At 41.3% G+C, this 27,381-nt stretch overlaps 4 protein-coding genes across 7 annotated transcripts; 2 read left to right on the top strand and 2 right to left on the bottom strand.

Annotated features, from left to right (window-relative positions):
• The first annotated feature begins 210 nt into the window (after positions 1-210).
• nup85 (nucleoporin 85) lies at positions 211-6,530 on the top strand. The gene is made up of 19 exons (XM_037791566.1): positions 211-397; positions 1,165-1,255; positions 1,343-1,499; positions 1,604-1,674; positions 1,764-1,807; positions 1,990-2,059; positions 2,170-2,291; positions 2,421-2,555; positions 2,934-3,056; positions 3,202-3,333; positions 3,433-3,539; positions 3,653-3,736; positions 3,859-3,924; positions 4,073-4,224; positions 4,340-4,457; positions 4,802-4,902; positions 5,432-5,583; positions 6,074-6,175; positions 6,329-6,530. The coding sequence occupies exons 1-19, from the start codon at positions 365-367 to the stop codon at positions 6,425-6,427; spliced, it is 1,959 nt and encodes a 652-aa protein (XP_037647494.1). The 5' UTR covers positions 211-364; the 3' UTR covers positions 6,428-6,530.
• A 45-nt stretch (positions 6,531-6,575) lies between these two features.
• On the bottom strand, positions 6,576-15,777 carry gga3b (golgi associated, gamma adaptin ear containing, ARF binding protein 3b). 3 transcript variants are annotated; one of them, XM_037791563.1, is made up of 17 exons: positions 15,687-15,777; positions 13,298-13,382; positions 13,146-13,221; positions 12,967-13,065; positions 12,756-12,879; positions 12,562-12,665; positions 11,497-11,577; positions 10,919-11,056; positions 10,653-10,734; positions 10,440-10,565; positions 10,061-10,366; positions 9,811-9,884; positions 9,574-9,713; positions 9,126-9,406; positions 8,852-9,021; positions 8,477-8,587; positions 6,576-7,860 (listed from the first exon to the last, which is right to left on the bottom strand). In XM_037791563.1, the coding sequence occupies exons 1-17, from the start codon at positions 15,724-15,726 to the stop codon at positions 7,750-7,752; spliced, it is 2,148 nt and encodes a 715-aa protein (XP_037647491.1). In that variant the 5' UTR covers positions 15,727-15,777; the 3' UTR covers positions 6,576-7,749. The 3 variants fall into 3 exon arrangements, with proteins under 3 accessions (XP_037647491.1, XP_037647493.1, XP_037647492.1); XM_037791565.1 differs by having other exon boundaries at positions 10,061-10,339; XM_037791564.1 differs by lacking the exon at positions 15,687-15,777 and adding an exon at positions 15,215-15,475.
• An 817-nt stretch (positions 15,778-16,594) lies between these two features.
• Positions 16,595-19,394, top strand: mrps7 (mitochondrial ribosomal protein S7). The gene is made up of 5 exons (XM_037791598.1): positions 16,595-16,747; positions 18,163-18,354; positions 18,450-18,513; positions 18,595-18,762; positions 18,849-19,394. Exons 1-5 carry the CDS (start codon positions 16,704-16,706, stop codon positions 19,068-19,070), a joined length of 690 nt encoding a protein of 229 aa, XP_037647526.1. The 5' UTR covers positions 16,595-16,703; the 3' UTR covers positions 19,071-19,394.
• Positions 19,395-19,685: 291 nt separating this feature from the next.
• Positions 19,686-26,952, bottom strand: mif4gdb (MIF4G domain containing b). 2 transcript variants are annotated; one of them, XM_037791602.1, is made up of 6 exons: positions 26,796-26,952; positions 24,789-24,897; positions 23,807-23,916; positions 23,378-23,533; positions 22,055-22,147; positions 19,686-21,488 (listed from the first exon to the last, which is right to left on the bottom strand). In XM_037791602.1, exons 2-6 carry the CDS (start codon positions 24,865-24,867, stop codon positions 21,261-21,263), a joined length of 666 nt encoding a protein of 221 aa, XP_037647530.1. In that variant the 5' UTR covers positions 24,868-24,897; positions 26,796-26,952; the 3' UTR covers positions 19,686-21,260. The 2 variants fall into 2 exon arrangements, with proteins under 2 accessions (XP_037647530.1, XP_037647528.1); XM_037791600.1 differs by having other exon boundaries at positions 26,806-26,930.
• Between the last annotated feature and the right edge of the window lie 429 nt (positions 26,953-27,381).

Raw genomic sequence — 27,381 nt, 5'->3', positions numbered from 1 at the left:
ACTGGGATTGCCTCCCTCTTCTACGTGAACCCAGTTTCCCAGAGCTTAAGATGCATTAATCATATGTAGTTAATATATTCATTAATTATGTAATTTTTTTAGTAACAAAACCACACCATGAGCCAAACACAGCAGATGGACCCCCCCCCCCCCCCCCCCCCCCATCCAACCCCCATTGTGTACAGGCAGGAGGAAGGCCAGCCCTCCCGTGACGTCATCACTCCGCACCGTTAGGGGCTTTTGAATGACCTGAGGCGCGTAAGCAGCAGAGCACCTGCAGCTCATGCTTCATGTTGTGTTTGGGGAGTTTACAGCTGAATAGTTGATCGTTTCTATCGTGTTGTGTTGGTCATATTGTTCCCTGATGGAGGAGTTAGACGTTGAGCCGGCTGTAACGGTGAGAAACAACAACTTTACTCTTTATTCTGCCTCTGAACAGCGATGCTAACAAGCTAACTGCTAACAGCAGAACTAACAGTCTCATCTGGATAAACTGAGTTATGATGTAAACACAGAGGTTATTAAAGGTTATTAACAGAAATACACACGTCTTAAAACATGTAGAACACAATAGACCAGATGATAGAAGGCTAGTTAGTTAGAAAGTATTCTAACTTTGAATTATGGGAAGAGTTTAGGAACAATTAAAGTTAATAAAAGGTTGGAAACATGGTTTGACTGCAAAAAATACACATATATATATACATATAATATATACATATATGTATATATATATATGTATATATAATATATATACATATATATTATATATACATATATAATATATACATATATATATGTATATATTATATATTATAATAATATATAACAAGTCTTTGTGAAATTCTCAATGAAGTTGCAATCATGCATTGGAAAATGTTGTCATGTAAAATTATTATTATTATTATTATTATTATATTTAATTTTAATCTTTCCAAACTCACCTTTTTAGAACTGCTTTTAATGTGTAATTAATATTGTTTGTTTTATATCTTTTTTATGATGTCCTTGTTTTATGATCTTATGATCTATGTAAAGTGTCTTTGAGTTTTTATAAAATGTATTATTATTATTATTATTATTATTATTATTATTATTACTACATGTTTTGGTGGATAATTTCAGTGTAATGACCCTGTGTCTGTCTCTCTTCTTTAAATGTAGAATATCCCTGCAGCCGGTGATGGGTTGCATTTGGGGTTTGCATGGGGTCCAGGCGACATCCTTGCGTATGAAACCCTTTACAAAGCATCAGGTATGTGTGGATATGGATACAAGCCTCTCTCTCTATGTTATCACCTCTTAATTAATGTCACTCCGTTGTCGCTGTCTGTATTTCCAGGTGCTAAAGGATCAGCCTCCCCCTTCATCCACGAGGTCAGAAAAGATGAGGACATATATTCCCCCATTTTACGCAAACTCTTCAACGAGTCCCATCACATCTTTGTTGGCCTGCAGACGATTAGAGAGGACCTCCCCAGCAAGAACAAAAAACCCCAGTAAGACTCACCCGATGGCTCTATTCCTGTGCATGTCACCGTATTGATAAATCTTTTTCCCATGATGATTGCATATCATGATTTATCTCTGTCTTGCTCCTTAGATTTGTCAGCATCAGTAAAAACTACAGATCTGTGATACGAGCCTGTATGGAGGAGCTTCAGCAAGTTGCAGGTCAGAATTTTGAAAGATCGTTTTAATATTTTTATCTTCAGTGTGATTACGCGAGAATAATCAAATTAGCATTCCTCTCTTTTCTGCAGTTTCTTCAAAAGATACAGACGTGGCCACGCAATATGGAAACCAGGTATAGTACCACCATACAAATATTTTGTATAATTTATGACAACAAGAACATTTTATTTAAAACACTTCCTCAGTAGCTACAGTGAGTAAAGGGACAATTAATGCTACGGTGCTAAGGCAGAGGAATGACTATTCATTTTTGACACTGTCCTCCTAACCTCAGTCTCTGTGTTGGCGTTACAGGTGTCCATCCTGTTGGCCATTGAACTGATCTGGAATCTGTGTGAAGTGCTGTTCATCGATGCTGCTCCGGGTTAGAGTTTGACTTTGTGCTTGTAGCTAATCTCCCTTTGTATGTATTTTATAACTTGACATTTACTCATGTGTGTGTGTGTGTGTGTGTGTGTGTGTGTGTGTCCTCAGCGGGTTCCCTGTTGCTCCACCTCCTAGACTGGGTGAGGTTACACAAGGCTGATGTGGATGAGAAGGCCAGAGAAGTGCTGCAAAGCGAGAGCCCTGCTGAGCACCACGACTACTGGGATGTGGTAGGTGCAGCACACAGACACACACACACACATGTTTACGTCTTTGAAACTCTAAGCTATGTAAACACCTAGCCCTGATGTTGCATGTGAAATCTCAGTTATCACTTGCTTTGTGTCGGGGCTGTGCAGGTGGTGAGTTACGTGCTGCAGGGCAGGTTGGATGAAGCCAGACAGATGCTGGTGAAGCAGGCCACCCTGCAGCCTGCTGCCAAGAACATGTACAAGCTGATGGACACTCTGCTCAGCAAGATGCCCTTCTACAATGTAAGATCATCTCTCAGTGGTTTATCTCAGTGTGTAGCTTTAGTCTGCCTTGGCAAGATGATATTTTATATTCTTGATAGCCAGAATTAGTTCACACACGGTAGAGGACAATTTGTGCAGAAATCACACATATGCATGATGTTTTAATATGCACAGGTAACACCTTTGTGTTTAATGCAATTCAGCAGAATGACACCTTCATTTACAGCATTTAAAGTGACCATAGACTCAAACCAGCTTCTAGTGAGACTGTTCAAATCTTGTCCGACCTTCCTGACTGGTGTTCCTCCCTTGCTTCACAGATATCATACAAACATACTATTTATGTTCATACAACATAACCACAACATAACATAACCTTTCTATGTCAATCATCAGCCTGGCGGCACCCAGACACTGACAGAGTTTGATGTGAAGTGGAGACACTGGCACCAGGAGGTGGACCGCTGCCTGCAGGACAACTCGTTCGCCAGCAACCAACACCTGGAGATCATCTGCAGGGTCAGTAGCCTTCAGTAGCCCTCGCTGCCGTCCATCTGCTTCTTACATGCACAGAATATGTAACTTTATATCTGTAGTGTACTGTACATGTGTTTGAACAGTACAATAGTAATCCCAACACCTTTTTTCCCACCTGTAATTTTAGATCCTAGTGGGGGATGAAGACACGCTGCTGGAGCACAAGGAGCGACTGAGCACCTGGTACCACTTCCTGGTCACTAGACTGCTCTTCAGCCACCCAACAGTCAAACCCACGGAGTTGCACTACTATGCACAGGTACGCTACACTAACTGCTGCTGTACCGCTTAGCATTCATGTTCACTGCTACATTCCTGTTGTTTACTGTGTGTGTGTGTGTCTGTGTGCGCGCTGCAGTCATGCATGACGATGTTTCTGGACTCGCGGAGCGTCCCGGAGCCCCTGGACAGCATCTTACTGGCTGCCTTTGAGTTTGATATCCACCAGGTCATCAAGGACTGCAGGTAACATGCAGAATTACATCCATCTGTATAAGTACATAATATACATTACACATAAGCCACGTGAGTGTTTATGTTTATGTCTATAAACTTTTAACCCTTGTGTGTCTCTGCAGCATCGCTCTCAACAACTGGTGGTTTGTGGCCCATTTGACAGATCTGTTGGATCACTGCAAACTCCTCCAGTCTCACAATCTACAGTAAGGGACTCTGTTTGGTTGTGTTTGTACTTGTAAACACTTTTAATCTGGAGATAACAAGATTAAAATGTATTCATCTAACATCTACCATGTCATTCTGGTGTGTGTGTGTCTGTTTTCAGCTTTGGCTCCAACTTGAGAGAGTTTCTCCTGTTAGAATATGCCTCTGGTCTCTTCACTCATCACAGGTATGCTTATCTAAAAGTATGCTAATTATCCTATAGGGAAATTAATTAATGTCTTTAATTACTGTGTTCATTTAAAGGTTTACATAAAGTATGAAAACTTGCCTCTACAAATGCCTCATCTTATAGGATGTTTTGTGTGTGTGTTCAGTCTGTGGCAGCTGGCCGTGGACTACTTCGACCACTGCCCAGAGTTTGGCCGCGTCTACCTGGAGCTGCAGATCGAGCGCGTTCCTTTAGACACGGAGCGCAAAGCCCTCAAGGTGCTCAGGATCTGTGAGCAGAGGCAAATGTCAGAACAAGGTACCGCTTTTTATTTTTTTTCTCTAGTATGCACCTGTTTTACACAAACATTCATATTGTCGTGTGTCCAATGCGGCAGGGACTTAAAACCTTTTAACGTCTCGTCCTCGTCCAGTGCGGAGTATCTGTAAAATCATGGCTATGAGGGCCTTGAGGAACAACAGACTGGGCTCTGCTCTCTCCTGGAGCATCAGGGCCAAAGATGCTGCCTTCGCCACCCTCATTTCAGAGAGGTTAGTTCCCTCAACAACACACTCATTCTTCAAGATGTTTCTCAACACACCACTCTGTGGCTGTGCTGGAACTTTAGCTGAATAATCTGCACAGAACCTCAGTACTGAAACTTCAACAAACTCAGAGTTAAGATGAATCTTGTGAGATGATATTTCTTGAGTAATGACAACAAAAAGCTCCTCCTTGTTCCCGTTGCTTTATGTTTGTCAGATCGGGTCATTATTGGGCCGATCATCTTGTATTCTGGGAAAAAAGTAGCATGAATAATCACGTGTGGTGTGAAAGCACTGTGTTGTGAGGTTGTTTCTTTCCAAGTGGATTTAAAAGTATGTGTGTGTGTCAGGTTTCTACAGGATTACTGCAACAAAGGAACCTTCTCTGATTTGGACCTGATAGACAACTTGGGTCCAGCGATGCTGCTCAGCGACAGGCTCACCTTCCTCGGTATGAACACACACACACACACTGCAGCATTTTGCAGCACTGCTTCAACTTGTGACTCTCGAGTTCAATTCATACATCAAGCGAGGGGACGTTCAGTCAGGGCAGATGGTCTCCTGGACTGCTTCCCTTCTAGTCTCCTTTAGAGAGTCACATGAGGCTCAGACACAGAGACGTGTGTGCACACAGAGATATAAATAAAGCCATGTGCTGCTTAATGCAACAGCATGTGACAGCGTGATAAACTGGAAGAATATCAGTGGAAATAGATGACCCGTTTATATTCTTCTGTAGATACAAGTGCATTTAAAGGAATGTCTTTTCTATAGATTGTGACTTATAGTAGAATCTGTTAGTTTGTAAATAGATCTATATATTTATTAAGAAATCATACAGAGTTCATGACATCAGTGAAGTCTGAAGCACCGCGGGAGGAGCAAAGACAAACAGCTGTTTAGTAAAAGCAGATTAGTTGTAAATAAAGAGTGTGAACAATTCAATCCGAGTCTGAAAACTCCCTTTTAATTCTCAGGGAAGTACCGCGAGTTCCACAAGCTGTACGGAGAGAAGCGCTTCAGCGAGGCGGCCAAGCTGCTCCTCTCCCTCATGACGGCCAAGATCGCCCCCCGCAGCTTCTGGATGACCCTGCTGACCGACGCCCTGCCGCTGCTGGAGCAGAAAGAGGTCAGTCACCGTGCACAAAGTCCGCGCTATACTGTGGGTTTGTCTTATCGTTAGAATCACAAGATATTGTTGCAGTAAAGACATGTAACCAAGTAGCATTACAATATGAAACTGATTTCAATGTTTTGCAGCAGACTAACACATTATAATAGTTGTATTTAGTATCAGACACATTTTCAGTGTGATCACCTTTTAGTTGCATAATTGATTCACAGCAGATTCACTCATTGATCTGTTTATTTGAGCATATTCCTGTTTTAGGGAATTGTCTTTTAGTGTAGGAGAACTTTTCTCTCTTTACTTCATGTCTGAGACTGGATAACAAAACATGTCTGATCATGATCCTAATCATGATCCTGATCATGCATACTAGTCTCAAGACTAAATCTTAAGAGTCTTTTGTCACATTTGATTTGATAAAGTATACTTATTATGTTAGATACGGGGACTGTTTTGAACTAAAATGTGTTTTTGTTTGTCGACTGTTTAGGTGATCTTCTCAGCAGACCAAACCCATGAGCTGATGTTCTGTTTAGAGGAGCTCACCAGCTCTCTGAACACCACAGCTGGCGGCACAGACAGGCCCATGCAGGTACGCTTCATCTCCTCATACAGACCTAATCCTGCTCCGATGGCGCAACAATTTCCCCCTGATGCATTGCTTGTGTTGCAATACACAGACTCAAACTCTTAAAGACATACAATCCTCTTCCCGCTTCTCATGCGAGTGTATTTGTCATTTCAGGATGAAGACATCGAGCTGACCAAAGTGGAGCTCCTGAGACTCGCTCTGGCCAGGAACCTCGCCATGGCCATAGTCAAAGAGGGAACCGTAGAAGCGTGAATAAAAAAACAAAGCTCTTTTGCATTTTTAGTTTTTTTTTTGTATTGTACATAAAGTTCAAGTAATCGAAATGTGCTCTTTGATAATAAAACACTTTTCATGACGCACGTTGTTGTAAAGTTCAATAACCTCCGAAAACATCAGAACGTCCATTGAAAGAAATATTTATTTGTCTTCATGTAGCGAACAAATGGCACATCATCCAGTATGTACAGACCTAACACTCTCCCAAAGTCTACACGTCACATGTTCACGTCACTTGTCGTACAACAAAACGATAGGTACATTACATACTATGTACATTAAACACTTCTTCTGTACGTCCCACATTGATGTCGAGCTGAGGGCGACCAGAGGAGGGACCTAAAGGGTGGACTGATTTATGTTCCACTTCATCCCTCCGCTGCTGAACACGCTAGTTATCTGCCTGATGACAGATTTCCCTTTCAAATTTAAATTCCGATTTTTCACATTTTCGAGGTTCAGTGATGCACTGAAATACTAAAACAGAAAATCATAATAAATATGACAAAAATACTCCCAATACTGACACTGGTAGAAGATCTTTAAATACAGAACAGAAGTATGCTAAAACCATGACTGAAATATCACCTTTCATTTCTTTTCAAAATAAAATCACATGAAATAAAACCAGAGCTGAGACTCGGTAGACTCAAGTCACAACAATACAGTATATTCACAATAAAAAATGAACCTTCTGAAGTGCAGTTGGTTGCCTTTACAGCAGAAAATGAACTAGTGTTGGTCCACTAATTTAAAACAGGGGCAACATTAACTGATCTTAAATCTTGATGGCTCAAATAATCAGTTCAGTACTTTTGACTTACTGTAATAGATGACATTTCTGGATATATTCAAGTATGTTTGTGGGCTAAGCAAGTCCTCAGCCAGAGGAATAAATAAATAAAAGCAAAACCGTTGTATCTTCGGCTCTTAGTTTCTTTTAAAAGTAGTTTTGTTCAGTAGGGCTGAGCTCTGATGCGTCCGTTATTTATAGTACATTCAAATCTGTTATATTCATCTTGGGGATTATTTATCTTAATACCGTCGACCTGTAAACACCACGGCTGTCTCCCTTGCCAGCGTGCATCTTTAGTTTGTTAGCTATCTGCAGGAACGTATACGAGCACTGTATAAATACAACTTTAGTGTCTGCTGTTAACTTCTCACTGCCAGTAAAAGAAATAACAACGATAAGGAATGTGAAGCTGCCACCTTCCTCTCCTTTCTCTCTGGGATGGATGTGAACACACACGAACACACACATCCCGTCATGGAGCATGAACCGGTCTGATCCACTTCTATAGTTGATCCCAGTTGTCTGGGGGGGGGAACTGGTCGACCTCTCCGACCTCGTTGCACAGACGGTCTCCTAGTGTGAAAGCCAGCTTGTAGCGCAGACGCACCTTCTCCTGTGAACACACAAACATCTTTTAGCATCATCAGTAGCATCAGGACAGTTCTTTGTGGTTTGTGTATTTACGTCCTTAAAGGGACAGTGTGTAGGATTTGGCAGCATCTAGTGATGTGGTGGCAGATTGCAACCAACTGAGTACCCCTCCGCTCACTCCTCCCTTTCCAAGACTGCGGTAACGTGATCCACTGTGTCAACGCCGTTCACCTCACTCAGAAGCCATGCTTAAGGAGCAACGGAAGTCAGACGGCGGCTGGCGGTACCACAGTTTAGCATTCTGCAGCTCACGTTACCGCAGTTTCACAAGCGTGTCAGAGAACTACGGTGGCCTTCAAGTAACATAAAAACATGAAAGAGTCTCTCTAGAGCCAGTGTTTGGTTTGTCTGTTCAGGGCTACTATAGTAACACGGCGGAGCAACATGGAGGACTCTGTGAAGAGGACCTGCTCCGTATGTAAATTAGATATAAACGGCTCATTCTAAGCTAAAGAAAACACAACGATTCTTAGTTTCATGTGATTATACACTAATGAAAACATAATTATTAATATCATATTCCATTTCTGGAAACAGATCCCATGAAATGTTCCTTTCAGTGTTACTGTGTGAGCTACCTTGGTTGGGTTGGCCAGCAGCATGATCTGGGTGATGGAGGCTGGAGGTAGGATCGGGTTAAATGGTGCCAGTTCTGCTCCTGATGGAGGCTGCAGCTTCACCTTCATTGACTGGTGGAGGATGAACGGAGAAGTCAGCGCTGTATTTTTATGCTTTTATTAAGGGGTAAATTCACATTTTTTCCTAGTCTATCTCTGTGTTTCCACGGACAGTGTTTCCTTGCTGAAGGTGGCCGAGGGATAGTAACACAAAAAGTAAAAATGACACTGAAAAGTGTCATTTGATTTGACTAACTTAGAGTGCTGAAGCCTCATATCAGCTCTATAGCAAATAAAAGAACACATGTGAATGAACTTAGGGATGCGTGTCTCTACCTTGGGCACGGCGGCTTGCAGTACCACGTTGTGAACAAGCAGGGGCGCCGTATTGAGCATGGACACCACCATCACCAACACATCAGGCCTGCCGGGGGGACAGTCGGATGCGAAGTTGAGGAGCATGCGAACGCCGTCCTTATCGTAGGCCGTCACAGGCAGCACTTTACCTGAGGACAGACAGGACACACAGCCAATCAGGAGCTAGATATATTTTTAATAATTTGTCCATTAACCGGTCGTCCTCCTCCCTCCTGTCCTGTCCTGTCCTTACTCGGTCTGATGGCCTCCAGAGGGACGTGCACGTTGCTCAGGGAGACGTCTGCGGCTCTGGCCGGGCTGCCCTGGAGGGGAGGGTGGCAGGGGGACAGAGAGCGGAACAGCGGACTGCCCGGAGCCGAGCTCAGGCTCTGGACCTTGACATGGGACAGAGCAGGAGAGCCGGGGATCGCAGCCTGGAGGAAAGAAGGTGAGGAGGGAGAGCCGTGCCCGGCTATGAGGGGTGCTGCAGGCATCCCAAAGCTGTTTCCTCTGGCCGTCATCTGGACGGACAAACTGAAAATCACATTTGATAGATCACTATGAGACCTTAAAGTATTGTAGACTTGTCAAATAAGAGCACTACACAAAATAAATCTGTCAAACACATGTCATAATAAGAGGACATTCTGTGGAAATATCCTGTATTTGATATCACTCAAACACTGCAGACGACTCGGTACCTCTTGTGATCTGAGAAGCCCATCATGGCGAGGTCCTGCAGGTTCTGGAGACTGTTTGTGGCAGCAGCTGGTTCAGGTGGAGGCACCGCTGGAACTGAATAAGCTGCACAGCCAAACAGGTCCACACCTGAAGCTGGAGCCTGCGGAGGACACGAGGAGATGATTTACTCTCTCCTGTTACACGTCGACTAAACAAGCTGCGGTTGTTGGGTTCAAGTTGCTAAGATGTAGACGTACCTGCAAGGAAGTCCACTGATCAGACAGCTCGTTCAACTTGGGTTTGCTCAGAGAGGTAGGGGGGTCGTTCAGTCCTGGAAGAAGGTACACACGTTTGTATCGCCAAAAGAGAGAAAATATTTTATCTTTAATATTTATTTGAAGTTGTTTTTTACATGTTTTTTAGAGAGCTTTAAAAGGTGCTGGTGGTAGAGAGCCAGGAGCAAATTGTTCCTTTAACTCAATAAGTCACAACGGGGGGGTATAGTACCTAGAGACAGCAGCTCATCGTCGAGGAGAGACAGAGCAGCGGAGGCCTTGTCGAGGGGGGGGTGACTCGGGCTGCTGCTCTGGCTGCCGTGGGAGCCGACCAGGCGTTTGGGAGGAGGAGGCAGGACGGGGATGGGGGAAGCCGTGGGATTGGTGGAGATGAGATCAGCGGACTGGAAGTGATGGGCGGCGGGCTGGAAGTGATGGGCGGCGGGCTGAGGAGGGCTCGGAGTGTCGAGGCCGGCGAGGTCGGCGAGGTCGATCAGCGTATCGGTGGTCTCTGTTGAGTGAAGATCGATACCAGCAGCTGAATTGATTATGATGGAAGGATATCTCTTTTTTCTTTAATGTAAAATGAATAATTACAAGACATCTCTCACCACTCTCGCTGTGACCAGCTGTAGAGCGAGGCTCCTCGCTGTCACCGTTGATGGGCTGCCCCTCAACGATCTTCTTGTAGGAGTTGATGACCCTCGAGAGGTCATCGCTGGCCTGCAGGATGTCACCTGAGGAGTCACCGGTTACAGGTCACACACGGTGAAATGTCAACAATGGGCTTCTTCAGAGAGACAGAAAATACCAAACAATCAAACCTAGACTGGTGTCATTGTCCTCCGTCTCGGTGGCAATTTTGAAAGCAGCACGCCTCAGCTTGTCACAGCGCTCGTAGAGTTCCTGGAAGGAAACACAAAGGAGGCGCTGTGCAGTTTAAATGCAGCTGGTGTTGTTGAAATTTCAGTTTATTGACTTAAACATCTAAATGCAACCATATAAAATAACTTTACAATCATATAATTTCATATTTGTTGCACTTCAGAACCCCAAATCATGTTAGGTCGCTAAGTGCACGGACACACACCTTAATAATATCCCTGTCTGAGTCGGTGGAGCTGTCTTTATTGTAGTGGGACAGCATCTCTGTCAGCAGCTTCACGTTGATGTTCACCTCCTCCAGAGTGTGTATACGCTTCGTAACCTTCTGCACACGAGCCTCGTCCTGACAACAACAACACACAATGTTACTGTGAACTACACATTAACATGTCATGTCATATATGAGACATATTATAGTATTCTATTACACGGCTTTGTTGAATATTCGATTCTGATTGGTCAAACGTGGTCTGTTATTTCTTTATAACAGACCGTTGATATGGCCGCAGTTCTGATGTCGGACTCTGGAGGACCATTTTTATGTCAATTGTAGATTTCTTTAGTAAGTAGCCGTGTACTAAACGGGATAATGTACAGCAAGTGGGTCATTGTTGTGAAATAAACCCTGATAGGGCGATGCAGGACCCCAACGTGAAGCAACAAGCAACAATGATCGGCTCGCTGCACATTATCTCTCACATAGTACCGCCATGGCAGAATCTCGAAGCCATTTCATGAGTCCCCTTAGTAGCAAGCAGAGGAATACGTACAGCTCTCTCTTACCTCTTTCACCATGTTTTTGATTAATCTGTTGGCTTCCTGGAGGTCCTCTGGGTTTTTACTCCGAAGAAGCTCAGCAAGCAGCTAAACACACAGACACACAGACACACAGACACACACACACACACACACACACGGACATATTATGCACATTCAGGTTCATACTTGTATTTTATGTTTCTACTAGAACATGTGTACATGCTTTAATGTTCAAAAAACACTTTATTTTTCTCATACTGTCTATCTGAATATACCTGTATTCACCCTCTGTCTGAAACCAAAGACTGTATATAAGAAGTGGACGTAGTCACCATGAAGTCACCCATTGGTTTGTGGACTGCCAATTTGAAGCCTTGAGTTCAGAATTTTGGCCAACGCCAAAAGACATTTTTAGGCGACCAAAATGTTAATATTAACTATCATGAACGGAAAACACACTGTGAAAGGGTTAAAGACGAAAACACGGACAACTCCCAGACGGACAACACCGTGGTAGCGACCTGTCAATCACAAGGTAGCCCCGCCCTAAAGTATCCCCTGCTTTATGGTCTATTTGACTCTAAATGGGATCATAATTTACTAAATGAACATCATGCTGTATTGAAGAAGACTTGAAACTAGCGATTGAGACCATAAACTCATGTTTACGATGTTTACTGAGGTAATAAATCAAGTGAGAAGTAGGCTCATTTTCTCATAGACTTCTATACAATCAGACTTCTTTAGCAACCAGAGGAGTCGCCCCCTGCTGGCTGGTAGAATGAATACAAGTTTAATGCATTTCCTCATCGGCTTCACTTCTCAAACCTGGAGGTTGCCCCACTGTCTGAAATGCTCCGTTTAGTGCCTGTCTCTTTAAACCCCCCTCCAGAAACAGCTCAGTCTTCACCGAATGGCTTGTTGAATCACATGTTTTCTGATCGAGGCATCTGGGTTGTTTTATTTCACAGTTTGTGGGTTGGTAGACACCCCAGATACCTAAGCGTATATGCACAAGCACTGAAAAAAGTGAGTTTTTCATGATATGTCCCCTTTAAAAAGCCTGAACAGATTCCTCTAATCTCTCACCTTGCCCATGTCCTCGTTGTCAAACACCGGATGCTTCGGTCGTGTCGGAGGAGAAGGAATCAGAGTCCTGTCCAGCGGTAACTCCGGGTCATGTGTCACGAGGCCTGATGGTGAGGAGAACGAGGATAGTAAGACGTCTTTTCTTTCTCCACATGCATTATGTTAATAACTCCATCTGACTGATCTCAACTCACCCTGTCTCCTCAGCGTCTGGTAGGCTTCACTTATCTTGGTTTCATTTGGAAACGCCACCGTCCAGCTGTACAGCATCTCTACAATCTTCAACTTCACCTTCTCGGGCGCGCTGTCACCCATGTACTGGAGACAAGAGGCGATTAAGAAAAGAGGCTGGATGGGAAGGCATCATACAGTCAGCATGCTTTTCATATAAACCTATTTGCTCACCTTCGGAGACACAACTTTAATCAGCTCATTCAAAAATCTGTATTTTCCGACTTCATTATGAAACCTTCTCGCGCAGTTCTTCATACAAGCCTCCAATACCTGCACACAAAACATTAACAAAGTGTTAAGGAAAATAAAAAGAAGGTGCTTGTTGATATTTAAGGTGATTTCTTTCTTACTGTCAGAGCCTGAAGAGCCTCCCATTCTTGTGGCGAGTGGATTTTGTGGACGAGCAGAGTCACAGCTATCTGAGGACTGCAAGAAGACATCACATATGAGAAACCTTTTCTTTATAAAAAGAGAAATGTTGGCAAATATATCAGAGACATACCCTTCTAGTTCCTTGTTGATCTGATCACAGAAGCCTATGATGTACTCCCAGTCCTCCTGTCGGTTTGTCGGATGGGTGGCTTTATCTGTTAGAGAAAGACGCTGTTAGTGGGGCGGCTAAACGGAAATAACAATTGTGCATTTTTGCGATAAACGCAACAAAATTTAACACAGATGTAGGTTTATATGTTATGAAAAGATATAGATATCGGGGCACCATTTTTCGAAATGGCGGCAGAAAACTGATTTTATGACTCGATGATTTCCAAGGTGTGTTCAAGCTGATTAGATCAGATGTCAGAAGATCACAGACATGTTTTTAACCTGAGAAAAACATGAAAATGAAATAAAATGAGCATGAGGATCACTTCAGGGTCTAACTTCACCCCCTTACCTTCATGATAGAATGACAACCACCTTTAGAACGGCAGGATTTTCAGCTTTCCGTCGGTGCATTTCTGTTTTTATCAGCAGTACAACTGACAGAGATATCGCTGGATAAAGTTCAGGATTGACCGGTAACCTGTATAGTCACAGGTCACATGAGAACTGTTTAGGTAGGTAGGTACTTTATTAATCCCCGAGGGGACATTTCTGAAAAAGGGGGCTCGTCCGGGATTAGTTTGGTTATGTGATTCAGGTTCATACGATAATGTTTTATTTTTACAACGGCCTTCAAATCTGAGTAACGGAGCTGATATTTGTCCGGTCTCTAAACTTGGTCGAACCTATAAGGAAACTAAGATCTCAGCTCACACAAGAGACACACAAGCTAATCCACAACGGCAAGGTGCCAACTCCAATAGGATTAATTTTTATTTATTTTAAATATGCAACAGCACTTTTTTGTGTACATATTTCTTTTTTCAACAATGTATATAGCTGTATAACATAGAAAACAGTGGCCGATTTACGGCATGATACAAGAACTGAGGAGGCGGGTTGCTGCTGGCGGCAAAGTTTCACCAAAGTAATCCAATAAAAAGAAGAAGAAGAAGACGAAGAAGAAGAAGGAGAAGAAGGAGAAGAAGGAGAAGAAGGTGAAGAAGGAGGAGGAGAAGGAGAAGAAAGAGTAGAAGGAGAAGAAGGTGAAGAAGGAGAAGAAGGAGTAGAAGGTGAAGAAGAAGAAGAGGAAGAAGACGGAGATGTAGGAGAAGAAGGTGAAGAAGGAGGAGGAGAAGAAGGAGAAGAAGAAGGAGAAGAAGAAGAAGGAGGAGGAGAAGAAGGTGAAGAAGGTGAAGAAGAAGAAGGAGAAGAAGAAGAAGAAGAAGGAGAAGAAGGTGAAGAAGAAGAAGAAGGAGAAGAAGGTGAAGAAGAAGAAGAAGAAGAAGAAGAAGGAGAAGAAGGTGAAGAAGAAGAAGGAGAAGAAGGTGAAGAAGGAGAAGAAGAAGGAGAAGAAGGAGGAGGAGAAGAAGGAGAAGAAGCTGGTTGTCATTCTATCATGAAGGTAAGGGGCTGAAGTTTGACCCTGAATGCTCCTTTTCTTTGGTTTTCACGTTTTTCTCAGGTTAAAAACCTTTGAAAAGCACCCTTAAAATTAAAGAGACATGTCTGTGATCTTGTGACATCTGATCTAATCAGCTTGAACACACCTTGGAAAACATCAAGAGTGATTAAAATCAGTTTTCTGCAACATTTAGGAATATTAAGCGCATATTTTGCCCAAATTTGCAGCACCCCGATATCTATATCTTTTCATAACATATAAACCTGAGCCAAATTTGTTGCTTCTATCGCAAAATTGTTATGAATATTTATTTTTAAATCAGTTTTCTGCAACATTTAGTGCCTATTTGGCTGCCACGGGCCCCCAGGGGCCAAACCTGCAGCGTCTGGATATCTCTATCTTAATTCAGAACATATAAACCTGTGACAAATGTGTTGATTTGATCACAAAATGCACAGTTGTATGCTTAACTGTAACTTCCAGTAACTGCTGTGTTATTCATGTATAATATATCCTATAGTGAATCTGTCTCCCTGAGAGTCTGGTGATCAACACAACAAAGCAGCAGTTATGCTTCTTCCTCTTTCTAGTTATGGTGTTCATAGTGACAGCAGAAAGCAGTGCTGCTCATTCATCATGTGTTTTCTGTCCACCAGCAGCAGGTCTTACTGTGTGAGGGACATATAGCAGCTATCTGTAGCTAAACAAACCCTGATCTGTTTAAGCAGCAGCTCTCCTCCTCCTCCTCCTCCTCCTCCTCCTCCTCCTCCTCCTTCATCCTGCTGATGGAGCAGAGAGGCGCTGGGGTCCTGGGTAACTGTTAGTTACCCTGGACCCCTCTATCCCCGCCTGTACTACCGGATGAACCGTTACCTTCCTGAGAATCATATCTAGCTAATTACTCACAGTATTTAATTCATAAAAGGAGGATGTAGTCACTCACTGAGCCAGGATTCAAGCGACTCCTCTTCCTGGTACGCCATAGCACTCACAACATCGCGTGACGTCACCGGGCGGCGTGTGTGCGCGACAGTCTAAAAAATAGTATTATTAAAAAAAATAAAATCTACAAATGGTAAAAAAAACAACACACATCATATTTCAAATTTGTGTTACATTTATTTTTCAAATTTATGATTTTTATTTTTATTTTTTCGCAGGCATCTGCAGGAAGTACTAACCTGGGGGTCCTAACGGACGCTCACACTAGTGATGGGAATTTTGGCTCTTTTTAGTGAGCCGGTTCATTTGGCTCAGCTCACCAAGAAGAGCCGGCTCTTTCGGATCCCAAACGGCTCTTCATTTTACAACTTCTGCCTTTTATAATTCAGCCAAATTTAGTTTTGATTTTTGATTAGTATGTGTGCACATATATCACTTAAATTATTCAATATAATTATACTAAACCTTATAATTTCCAGAATATCGTAATTTTACATGCTGCTTCGTTACCGACTGTCACTCATCTTGTCTGCTATTCGCGCACTGCACTCCTCTCTCTCTCTTTCTCTCCTCCTCTCCCTCCTGCTCTGTACCTGTAGACCGTCAGCGCGCCGCCCCTCCCTGCTTGATGGTATGATCCTTGTCTGTCATCATGATTGGTCGCATGGATGTCATTAACACAAGATTCAGTCACAGTGATGGTACGTGTCCACAGGGGCGTTTTTTTATCGCGAAGGGACGCGACGCTTCCCAGCATTGGACGCTTTGTGGGCTGCCACTAGACACAGGCTGTCCCCACCTGATTGGACGAACGCTTTCCCTCCGTGGGCTGCTGCTCCCAGACTTCAAACCGGAAACAGTACGGAGGCTCCTTTGGAAACTTTCTTCTCTTATTTTATGAAAATAGTTCACCAAAATGTGGGATGTGAACCGGCTCTTATCGTTGACTTAAAAGAGTCGGCTCTTTGAACCGGCTCGTTCGTGACCGACACATCACTGGCTCACACACATTGTGAAGATGGCTGCCTCCATCTCAGCATTATTAAAACCTTGGACACCGAGGTGATTATCATTTTATAAAGACTCTAACACTTAACAGCTGGTGTTAGATGTGTTTATAACATTACTGTGTTATTTTTCCTGCAGTTCAGAATCCTAACAATGTTATAATTTATGTGTTTGCTAATAGCTAATGTTAATATCTGTATTGTTCAGTAACAAGGCTGCTACTAATGTCCCTTTAATCAGTCAATCAATGATTTACTGTAGAAAGTGTCTTAAATAATAACAGATCAGCAAACTGTCTTCAATATAGCTGCAACTGTTTTCATCATCGATTGATCTGTCCATTATTTTTTTAATCTTTTATCTATAAAATGTAACCAAACAACAAAATACTGATCTTTTCTTTTCATCAAATGTTGTTAAACTAATAATCCAAAACCTAAAGTTATTTAAATAAAAAAAAAAAAATTGTTTTTAGGTTGAACAAATTCAAATTTACATTTAACATGGCTCATAGATCATTGCATTAGAGTAAAAGGACAATGTGCATACAGAACAAGAACAGATACAAAATGTAAAATTATACTTGATAATAATAATAAATTAAATTAAGGGCTGTACCTGTAATTAATATTCTTCTATTATACTAAGAAGTTTCAAAGCATTTTTGTTTTTCATGATTTTAAGGGCTTTTATTTAAGAAAGAAAGTCAGAATGAAACACATTAAACTTATAGGTTTCACTTCCATATACTTGGATTTGTGCAAATAAAATTTTCCAAGAATGAGAATGTTATTCACCAGAAAGTCATCTTTGTTATTGTCCATGACAAGACCATAAACAATGTCCTTTTGAGAGAAGTTTCCCAGATGAGAGACTTTTGAAAGTTATTTCAATTTACAATGATATAAATCTGAGAAAAGCAGCAAACACTACCTAACAGTTAACATGGACTAATAATGTCAGTAGTCTTTCATACATGTGAAATCAAAAATGTTTGGGGATTATATTTCATTGATATTAACATATCTAAAAGACCAAATTAAATCACTTAGGGATGCAACTACTAATTCTTTTTTTTTTTTTTTCAATTAATGTCCTGAATATTTCTCAATCAGTGGATATATTATTTGGTTTCTAAAAATGTCAGAAAATAGTCAAAATAAATAAAAAAATAAAAGTAAAAAAATGCCCTTCAAAATGTCCTGAATAAATAGAATTTACTATGATAAACAACAACAACAACAAACGAATAAGAAAACCAGCAAATGTCCAAATTTGACGATTCACAGCCGGTAAATTTTCGTCACTTTACGATCACTGCTGAATTGTTGCTGATTACCTTCTGTACATAATAATCAGTTTATAATAATCAATATTGTTCCAGCTCTCATTCAGGCTGCTGATTTTGAAATGGATCTTATGTCCTCACTCCTCACACATAAACTCTCTCTCATGTCCTTTGCTTGCAGGGTGTTCCTGGTGAGGTGGAGCAGATACAACCCGTACTATCTGGAGCCAGAGGTCAGGAAGGAGGCCTACAGCACGCCAGAGGCTGAGCTGAGCGCTGAGGAGAAGGAGGAGCGGAAGCTCAAAACGCTCCGACCCATCAAGGCGGCAACCAGCGGAGTCACCAGCTCTGTTTTCGACGACCAGGTCCTCAGGTAGGAACATCCCAGCTCACTGCAGGAGGGCGTTTAGTCAAAGCTGTGCATCTGAGAGTTCATGTCAGCTGATCATCTTTGTCTTTACTTTCCAGTAAATTCGTCAACATGATGATGGAGGATGGAAACAAGGTTTTGGCCAGAGAGATCATGACAAATGTAAGAAAGCAAACACCGTTTAAAGATTTGCTGTTGGTCCAGTTGTATACTAATGATCACAACTTCTCTCTCTGCTTCCAGACTTTGGAGAGCATAAAGAGGAAACAGGTGGAGAAATACCACAAAGCTCCAGAAGCGCAGAAAGACGAGATCGAGTGTAACCCCTACACCATCTTTCACCAGGCTCTGGAGAACTGCAAGCCTGTGGTCGGGCTGGCCAGCATACAGAAAGGTGGAAAGTACTACCAGGTGAGTGATGAGGCATATCGGTGCTCTTCTTGTGTCAACAAAGAATAAACATCATATTCATATTCTCATTCTCCATCCCCACCCAGGTGCCCATCCCTCTTTCGGACAACCGCCGTCGATTCCTCGCCATGAAATGGATGATCACAGAGTGCAGGGACAGCAAACACCGACGCACACACATGTATGAAAAGCTTTCCCAGGAACTGCTGGCAGCGTCCGTCAAGGAGGGCAACGTCATCAAGAAGAAGATCGAGCTGCACAAGATGGCCGAAGCCAACAGAGCCTACGCTCACTACCGCTGGTGGTAGAAAAACAAACGTTTCAAAGACGCATGGAAGATTCAGCAACAAAGCGCTTCTGTAAATACACCGTGGAAGGACTACGCTGTAAAAAGTGCTATAGGACTACAGTGAAACATAAAAGGGTAACATGGACTACTGTCACTTTTTGTATTGAGAAATTGCATCATGTAAGATATACAGTCATGCTCAGTTGTATCGTTAATAAACACATGATTGAAGAAAAAACTTCCAAGATTTATTAGAACAAATAAATTTGCATTAAATGTACAACCCAACCATAAAAAATGGAAATGTAAAAATGCAACAGTGTAATAAAATATATAAACAGATGTCAGTCAGTACTGTGCCCCGTCATTAAGGGACTCATTTAAGGTTCAGTTTAATACATTGTTAAACCTGTTTAGCCTCAGTTTGTTTTGATCCGAAGGAGGTGGAGAATACCAAAGCTTATACGCAAATCTTCAAACACAACTAGAAAAAAAGCATTTAGGGAAATATATTACAAAATTTCGACCTTCTAATTAAATTATTTATGTTGTTTTCTAACATTAGGGATTCTTTGTCTGCCAATTTTATATTAAGCTTTACTTATTTACATGTAATTACAGGTACAGCTTTTCAAAAAATCACGCCATCTCTAAGAGATGTAACATTTGAACCACATGACGTCGGTCTCTTTATGCTTGTGTCCGTCTGAATCCAAGGCACAGCTTTGGTTGAATACTGTAAAGCCGTCACTGAGTATCAACAAAGGTAACAACAGACTCCTCAGCTACATACTGTGGTGTAGCTACTAGTGCTGGTGGTGCTGAAGTCAGAAGGGAAATACTTCTCTGCTAGCTTTATTAGTGTTATATATGTGACGGGAGGATAAACAGCTACTCCTCCAGCAGTGGTGGAAAGTATCTAAACTCATTCACTCTTTACTTGGTACAATATTGAAGGAAATACAGTAATTTTTTTTCACTGTACTTCATTTATATGATGACTTCAGTTATTTTTCAGATTAATACAAGATATGATCAACAAATAAATAGTGTTTGGTTAAGATACAATTCACAAAATACACAGCAGTATATGATGTAATTCACATTAGCCCTGCCTTTACCAGCTGCCACAATAAAGTGATGTACACATTAATGCATCAATAATATATGTAGGATTCTGCATGGGTACTTTTACTTTCGGTTACTGCGGTATTGCTACTTTTATTTCAGTAAATGATCCGAGTACTGCTTCCACCACTGTCTTCCAGCACCTCAACTACAAATTAAGAGCTTAGTCTTCGTCAAGAAGTATTGTATGATGCTGTTCTTGTTTTATTGGCACGAGTTGTTTAACAAATGAAACGTGTGAATCGAGATATGTGTTGAACATCTGATTGATTTATCTGTAGAAACAAGTTTGAATATGAACTGTAACCGATCTCTTGGTCTTTTATTTATAATTTGAGCTGTAACAAAAAATAAAAAAATAAAAAAATAAAAGAAGGTCCCTGAATTAAGACAACGCTTTATCTGACGGAACGTCCTCGCGTAACAACATGTTAGGAAATTGTAACGCAGGAATCCTACAGGACAAATTAGGCAGAAACTTCCTCTGAACTACATTTCAAACCTTTAGTAAAATGTCAATTCTACACTAAAAATATTCAACTAAATTATTAAAATCTTCAATTCAATTTGGTCACACAACAATAAAAAAAAGTAAAGCAAAGACCAAATCAGCTTGTATCTGACTGGAATGTCTAGTCCAAGTCCTTTGGATTTTGGTCAAAATAAGTCGGACTTTGAAATCGTCTCAAACAGGAATGCCTAAAAGATCAATAAAAAACATAAAAAACATCTCCAGCTTCTTTAGCTATAATCAAACTTTTAAAACAAAGTGAACCTGAATGTGGCTAAACCTCGTTAACTGAACTTCTTTGAACTATTGCACATTCCACATCCACGGCACCATCTCTCAGTAATATTATCAAACGCAGGGAACAATCCAGCAAAATCTAAATTTGTACAGTTTGTGAACCGCCGTCTTCTCAAAACCGTCCACTGTTTTCCTGGAGGATGTCGCTGTCCTTCATCAATATGCTGGTTTTATAATCAGTGGGGACTAAGGAGAGGTATCCAAGGTCCTTGAAGGTCGGCTAACGCACCTGGAGAAACAGCTGCTCAGCGCCTTCTGTCCTCGTCAACAATCCTAGTCAGCTAACTCACTGTAGTAGTATTTGTGGGCGGTGCTGCTGAGCAGCCAGCCTCCGGCCCTGAACTCCAGGATCTCCAACAGCAGCAGACGGGCCATAGAGGTCAGGCCCTCCTGGAGCAGGAAGCCGTCCCGCAGCAGGAAGAACAGCTCGTCCATCCGCGGGCTGTTCACCTTCTCCAGCTGCTCCCCGATGCGATGCAGCTGCAGCACCAGGCAGTCTACCTGCAGAGGGAGGAGGGGGGTGGAGGGGATGTCAGTGACTTCTATGAAAATAAAGACGCCCTCGTTCATATATTTAAAGAACCATTAGTCACAAACCAGCTCAGGGAACATGACAAGGAGGGAGTCCACACAAGTTTATACTTAAAACCAACACAACTTATTATACTACGGTTAACTCAAATGAACAACTGAGTGTGTAGATCAGCAGTATCAACAAAGCAAGCGATGCATGGATGTGTGGCCTGTGTGCTGTGGAGACAACAAGGACTGGAGAGTGAGTGAGCACATGGCCAGTATTTATAGCTCAGAGCTCCAGGTGAGTCTAATCAAGCTGACGACCCTCCGTGTCAATCTGCTGAGGTCGGACAGGACGGCCTCCAGTGGGGGAGGGGATAGATAAATATCTGCATATACATGATATCTATCAATAAATGTTGTTCTTTTAATAAAAATTTAAAATTAACAAAATTAACAAAAAATAAGAGATTACAGAGAAAAAATATTTGACATCTAAACTACTAAAATGAATATAACAAAAGGAGAAATGACTCCACACTGTTTCTCACCTCCTCCTCGTTCATTAGAGCATCTGGTTGGGCCAGCCTGATCAGACAGTCATACACAGGATGGACCAGAGCCACCATCGGCATGTTGTTCACCTAAATGTCCAGACAAACATAGATAGTGCTTACAGCAGCTAACTGTTATCAAAGTTAAAAAGACTTAAGCTTTCATTGAGCCGACTGTGTTAAGCCCTTGATTTAATTTCCCTTTCGCACAAGTGGAAAAAATTAGCACTGACCGTCACCATAAAGGAGTCGACGACAATGGCTATTATCAAGGATGAAACCTGAGTCAGTGTGAAAGAGAACTTGGGCCGCCACACCTTCCAGGCTCATTTTCCCACCACTGACATATTAAGCACTTGTGTTACTACTAGACTGTCAAAGTTAATTCGTTTTAACGCCACTAATTTCTTTAACGCATTAACGCAACTTGTGATTTTTAGGTTGTAGCGGGCTCTGTTTTAAAGTGAAGATACTTGCATCATATGAAACTAGAAAACCTAATGAATTTATTGGTACCAACCATGTCATACACCAAATTTTGGTGAGGAAAAACTGTCATGGCCATTTTCAAAGGGGTCCGTTGACCTCTGACCTCAAGATATGTGAATGAAAATGGGTTCTATGGGTACCCACGAGTCTCCCCTTTACAGACATGCCCACTTTATGATAATCACATGCAGTTTGGGGCAAGTCATAGTCAAGTCAGCACACTGACACACTGACAGCTGTTGTTGCCTGTTGGGCTGCAGTTTGCCATGTTATGATTTGAGCATATTTTTTATGCTAAATGCAGTACCTGTGAGGGTTTCTGGACAATATCTGTCATTGTTTTGTGTTAATTGATTTCCAATAAGACTCTAAATTGCCCATATAGGATAAGCGGTTACAGATAATGGATGATGAATGATTTCCAATAATAAATATATAAATAGGTTTGCATAAAGCAAGCATATTTACTCACTCCCATGTTAAATACTTGACAAATCTCCCTTTAAGGTACATTTTGAACAGATAAAAACTGTGCGATTAATCACGATTAACTATGGACAAACATGTGATTAAATATTTTAAATCGATTAACAGCCCTAATTACCACACTTGCAAGCAAGATTCAAGTTCAAGACGTTGCAGCAATGAGAGGCACTTGCACGGTGTTTTACTTCTTCTACACTGAACACAAGATGTAATCAGAGACATCAGGTGACAGCTAAAAGAAAAGCCATTTCACAGATGCTTTGATCAGACTTATTTAACACTAACGCTCTGTATTCATGATTAAGACAACATGATAACACGATGTCAACGAGAAAAGTAACTTACTTTGAGGTAGTCGAAGACGTTACAGATGAACGTGACGTAGCACACCCACTCCTGCAGCGAGCGCCCCCTCGTCTCCTCGCGGTTCTTGAACTCCTGCTGGAGGCGGTTCAACAAGTTCCTCCTGAACACACTTCCATTGTTCTGCTTGGCCTCGGCCTGCGTAAGGAGACCAAGAGAGGTCGGATTCAGAGAGAAGGTGGAGGATGAACAAAAAGTCAGGAAACGTAGCGCTGCAGGTAAGCTGGTTTAAGAGCCTCCTGTTGTTGGAGTGTAAACAGGCAGTTAGGCATTAATAAGGAAATAGGATTAAGAATCTGGTTAAAGAGACTCAACAGATGTTTAAGTCCTGCTCTGGTGTCTTAAATCCTTCTGTCTCAATGGTGCTCAGTGATCTTGATCAGTGACAACAAGCAGCCAAACAGTATTGACCTGCACGATGGTGTAGCAGATGCGTCCCGCCTCTTTGCTGAACACCTGGTCCTTTAAAGACTGATCCATGATGATACTGGACACCTTCTCCAAGTTCACTGAGCTCGGATCTGAAAGATAAAAAAAACACATTAACAAAAAGATTGTTTGAGGTGTTTCTCATTCACACAGTGGCTGCTGAGTGGTTGATTGTTGAAGTCTGAACAACATGCCAATGTGGGAAAGGTTTTCAAAATGATTTGACATGTTTGCAACATTAACTTATATATATTTAACCAGGTAAAAACTCATTGAAATTAAAATCTCTCTTCCAAGAGTGACTTGGCCAAGAGGGCAGCACAATATTTGCTATTGCTATATACAATAGCAAAGTGTGCAATAATATACTATATACAATAGCAAAGTGTGCAAGATACTATATACATTAGCAAAGTGTGCAATAACATACTATATACATCAGTAAAGTGTGCAAGATACTATATACATTAGCAAAGTGTGCAATAACATACTATATACATCAGTAAAGTGTGCAAGATACTATATACATTAGCAAAGTGTGCAATAACATACTATATACATCAGTAAAGTGTGCAAGATACTATATACATTAGCAAAGTGTGCAATAACATACTATATATATCAGTAAAGTGTGCAAGATACTATATACGTTAGCGAAGTGTGCAATAACATACTATATATGTTAGCAAAATGTGCAAGATAAAATGTTTTGCTCTTTAATAAAATAAAGATAATAGATAATAATAATTGAGGTAGTAAATGTGCAAATGTATACGTGCAAAATTCAACATGTGCAAGAATATTACACTAAAAAAGAAACGATAGAGCTGAGAGTTCTCTGTTAGACAGAGGTGAGGTGTTATTAGAGAGTTATTGCATTAGGCAGTAAAGATTTACTAAAGATGTACTTGATACTGAATTTCCTATAAGTCAGTGATAAAGAAGACAGTAACGTGCTGCTGACCTTTCAAGGCTGTTTTCAGCAACATCTGTGTGTCCAGGTCAAACGACTGGATCCTGTAGTCATCAGTAGTGTTTTCCATTATAGATGGTTGCACCCACAATTACACCTGCTGTAAACATCAGACAATACTTTATTTTAATGCATTTTAGGGGAGTCAAAATATAAACTGGTGTTTTCAGAGGCTCTGGACACAAACACATTAGACAGAGACTGCAGAACCATCTGTGACAACAATAACCCGCAGAATTCTGTACTGTCATCAAACTGTCAAGCTGCTGCCCAGAGCTCATTCACTGAGGGATTAACGTGACACGGACTAACCCGGGTCAACCAAAAGGTCTCCAAATACCCCTCTAATCAACAGATTTAACACAAGTATTCTTTTAAACTGTGAGGTATTAATACTGTTAGACACACACGCCCATCACAAGTAACTTAGGCTAGCTTTAAGCTAACGTTATAAGTAACTTGAAGGGACAGTTTGTAACTTCTTACACGTATAAATCTGCCGGGTCGGTGTCCCATGCACGCTCGCGTGTGGCTACGCTGTTCAGACTCAGACTCCAACACAAACTACAAGGAAGCACCAAAACCGCAAAGTTCTATCTAGTGAAGCCCGTCTGTTAAACAGTGTTGGCCGCGGTCGGAGGACGCGGGGGAGACCGTAACTTTGGTCTCCAGGACCGGAGTCTCTGCTGTACTCTGCTCCTCTGCCTGCTTGCCTTCACTCACACACCGCGCTCGTTCTCGCTTTCTCGCTCCACTCTCACGTGCATGCACGCACACTCCTCACTGCAGAAGAGTTAGTTTAGCTCTGAGAATATCTAGTGAATGTACAGTGGACGTTTGTGCAGAAATAAATGCTGCAGCTCCTCCAGACCAACAGAGGTTTCCCGTGTCTTGTGAAGGGACGGGGCTCCGCAGCGAGAAACAATATCGTCTCCGACCAAAGCTCTGGTGTCTCCCCTGTTCCCTCCGGCCGCGGTCGGGAGGCTGAAGCAGGAAAAGCCAACACTAGGATCAGCAGTGATTCATGGAGAGACCTTCGTCTGGTCAGCTAACATTACTGCCAAGCAGCTGAAATATAGAGTGATATTGTTTTGAGCGATGCTCGTTCATGTCTATGTAGAGCGAGCAAGCGCGAGCAACAGGACGCTGACTTTCGTTGCCTTAACGGCCACAGGTGTCGCTGTTAACAAGCATTACTGATTCTTACAAACAGTCCCTTTAAACTAGCTTTAAACTAACGTTACAAGTAACCTAAGCTAGAACTCTTTATAGATATTTAAATCAATATCCTCCTCACAAACATTAACCATACACTTCCACGCAACACACACACACTTGTCTTTTTGATATATTTACTGTATTGTTATTATATATATATCTTGTCCTAATTGTTTTGTTATCACTATTATGTAGTCATGTTATTTCTTTATATATAAAAAATAAAGAACCCAATTTAAGTTTCAGCTTGGAAACCAGATTTTCAATGTGTGATTTGAAGGAATATATATCTATATATATCTATCTATAGATAGATAGATAGATAGATAGATAGATAGATAGATAGATTTAATATTGGAATACACTATAAATATACCCTACTACTAAAACTAAATTACAAACATGGAATAACATACTATATATATTATCAAAGTGTGCAATAACACATTATATACAACAGTAAAGTGAGCAATCTACTATATATATTAGCAAAGTGTGCAAGCTGTTGTTGTCAACACACCAACTGCTAACTAACCCTAACTTAATGTAGCATTAGCATGTTAGCTTCTTCAGCTCAACTGTAGAAACATTAACGGTTAAAACGGTTAGAACGGTTAGTGACGGTTAGAAGTTGAACATCTAGCTAACGTTAACAGACATTTAACGTTACAACCGCCGGCTAAAAGAGAGAGAAACGGGTTCACTAACGTCACATATTTACTTGACAGACAAATAAGAGACCAGTTACTTATATTTCTTAAATAATATGTTAATAATTACCTAAAATTACCTAAATTCAGTCCATATAAGCCGGCCGGCGGGTCGGTACCTCTCCGTAGAGTTAAGCAGACGTTACTGGACTCAGCCTTTTCAAAGATGAAGTCATCACGGATCAAGATAAGTCCCTGCCTCTCTCTTTGACCTCGCCCAAAAATAACATAAGCACGAACGAAATGAAGATTTTTTACGTCTGGATCGACCTTAATTCTCCTATTCTCGTAGTCACAGAGATTATTTGAACTAATTAAAAATTTGTTTTGAATGTTTTTACCCGTAAATGCTGTTATATCTGCCTTGACGCTAATAGGATGAGAGTAATAATCAATGTTAATCAGACGTTTATCATCACGGGTGAACAGTGACCTCTAGTGGTCACAGCAGGTAAATACACAAACGTCGATTTCGGAAGTTTTATATTGAAAGCATAGACTGTATAAATAACTCAAATTAAAATAAATAAATAAATAAATAAATAAATAAATAAATAATAATAATAATAATAATAATAATAATAATAATAATAATAATAATAATATTGATAATACAATAAATAAATAAAATCAGGGAAAGTGAAATAAAATATAAT

Source organism: Sebastes umbrosus, chromosome 14 (genome assembly GCF_015220745.1).
Source record: "Sebastes umbrosus isolate fSebUmb1 chromosome 14, fSebUmb1.pri, whole genome shotgun sequence".
NCBI classification, from domain to species: Eukaryota; Metazoa; Chordata; class Actinopteri; order Perciformes; family Sebastidae; genus Sebastes; species Sebastes umbrosus.
This window is presented reverse-complemented; position numbering and strand designations above follow the sequence as displayed.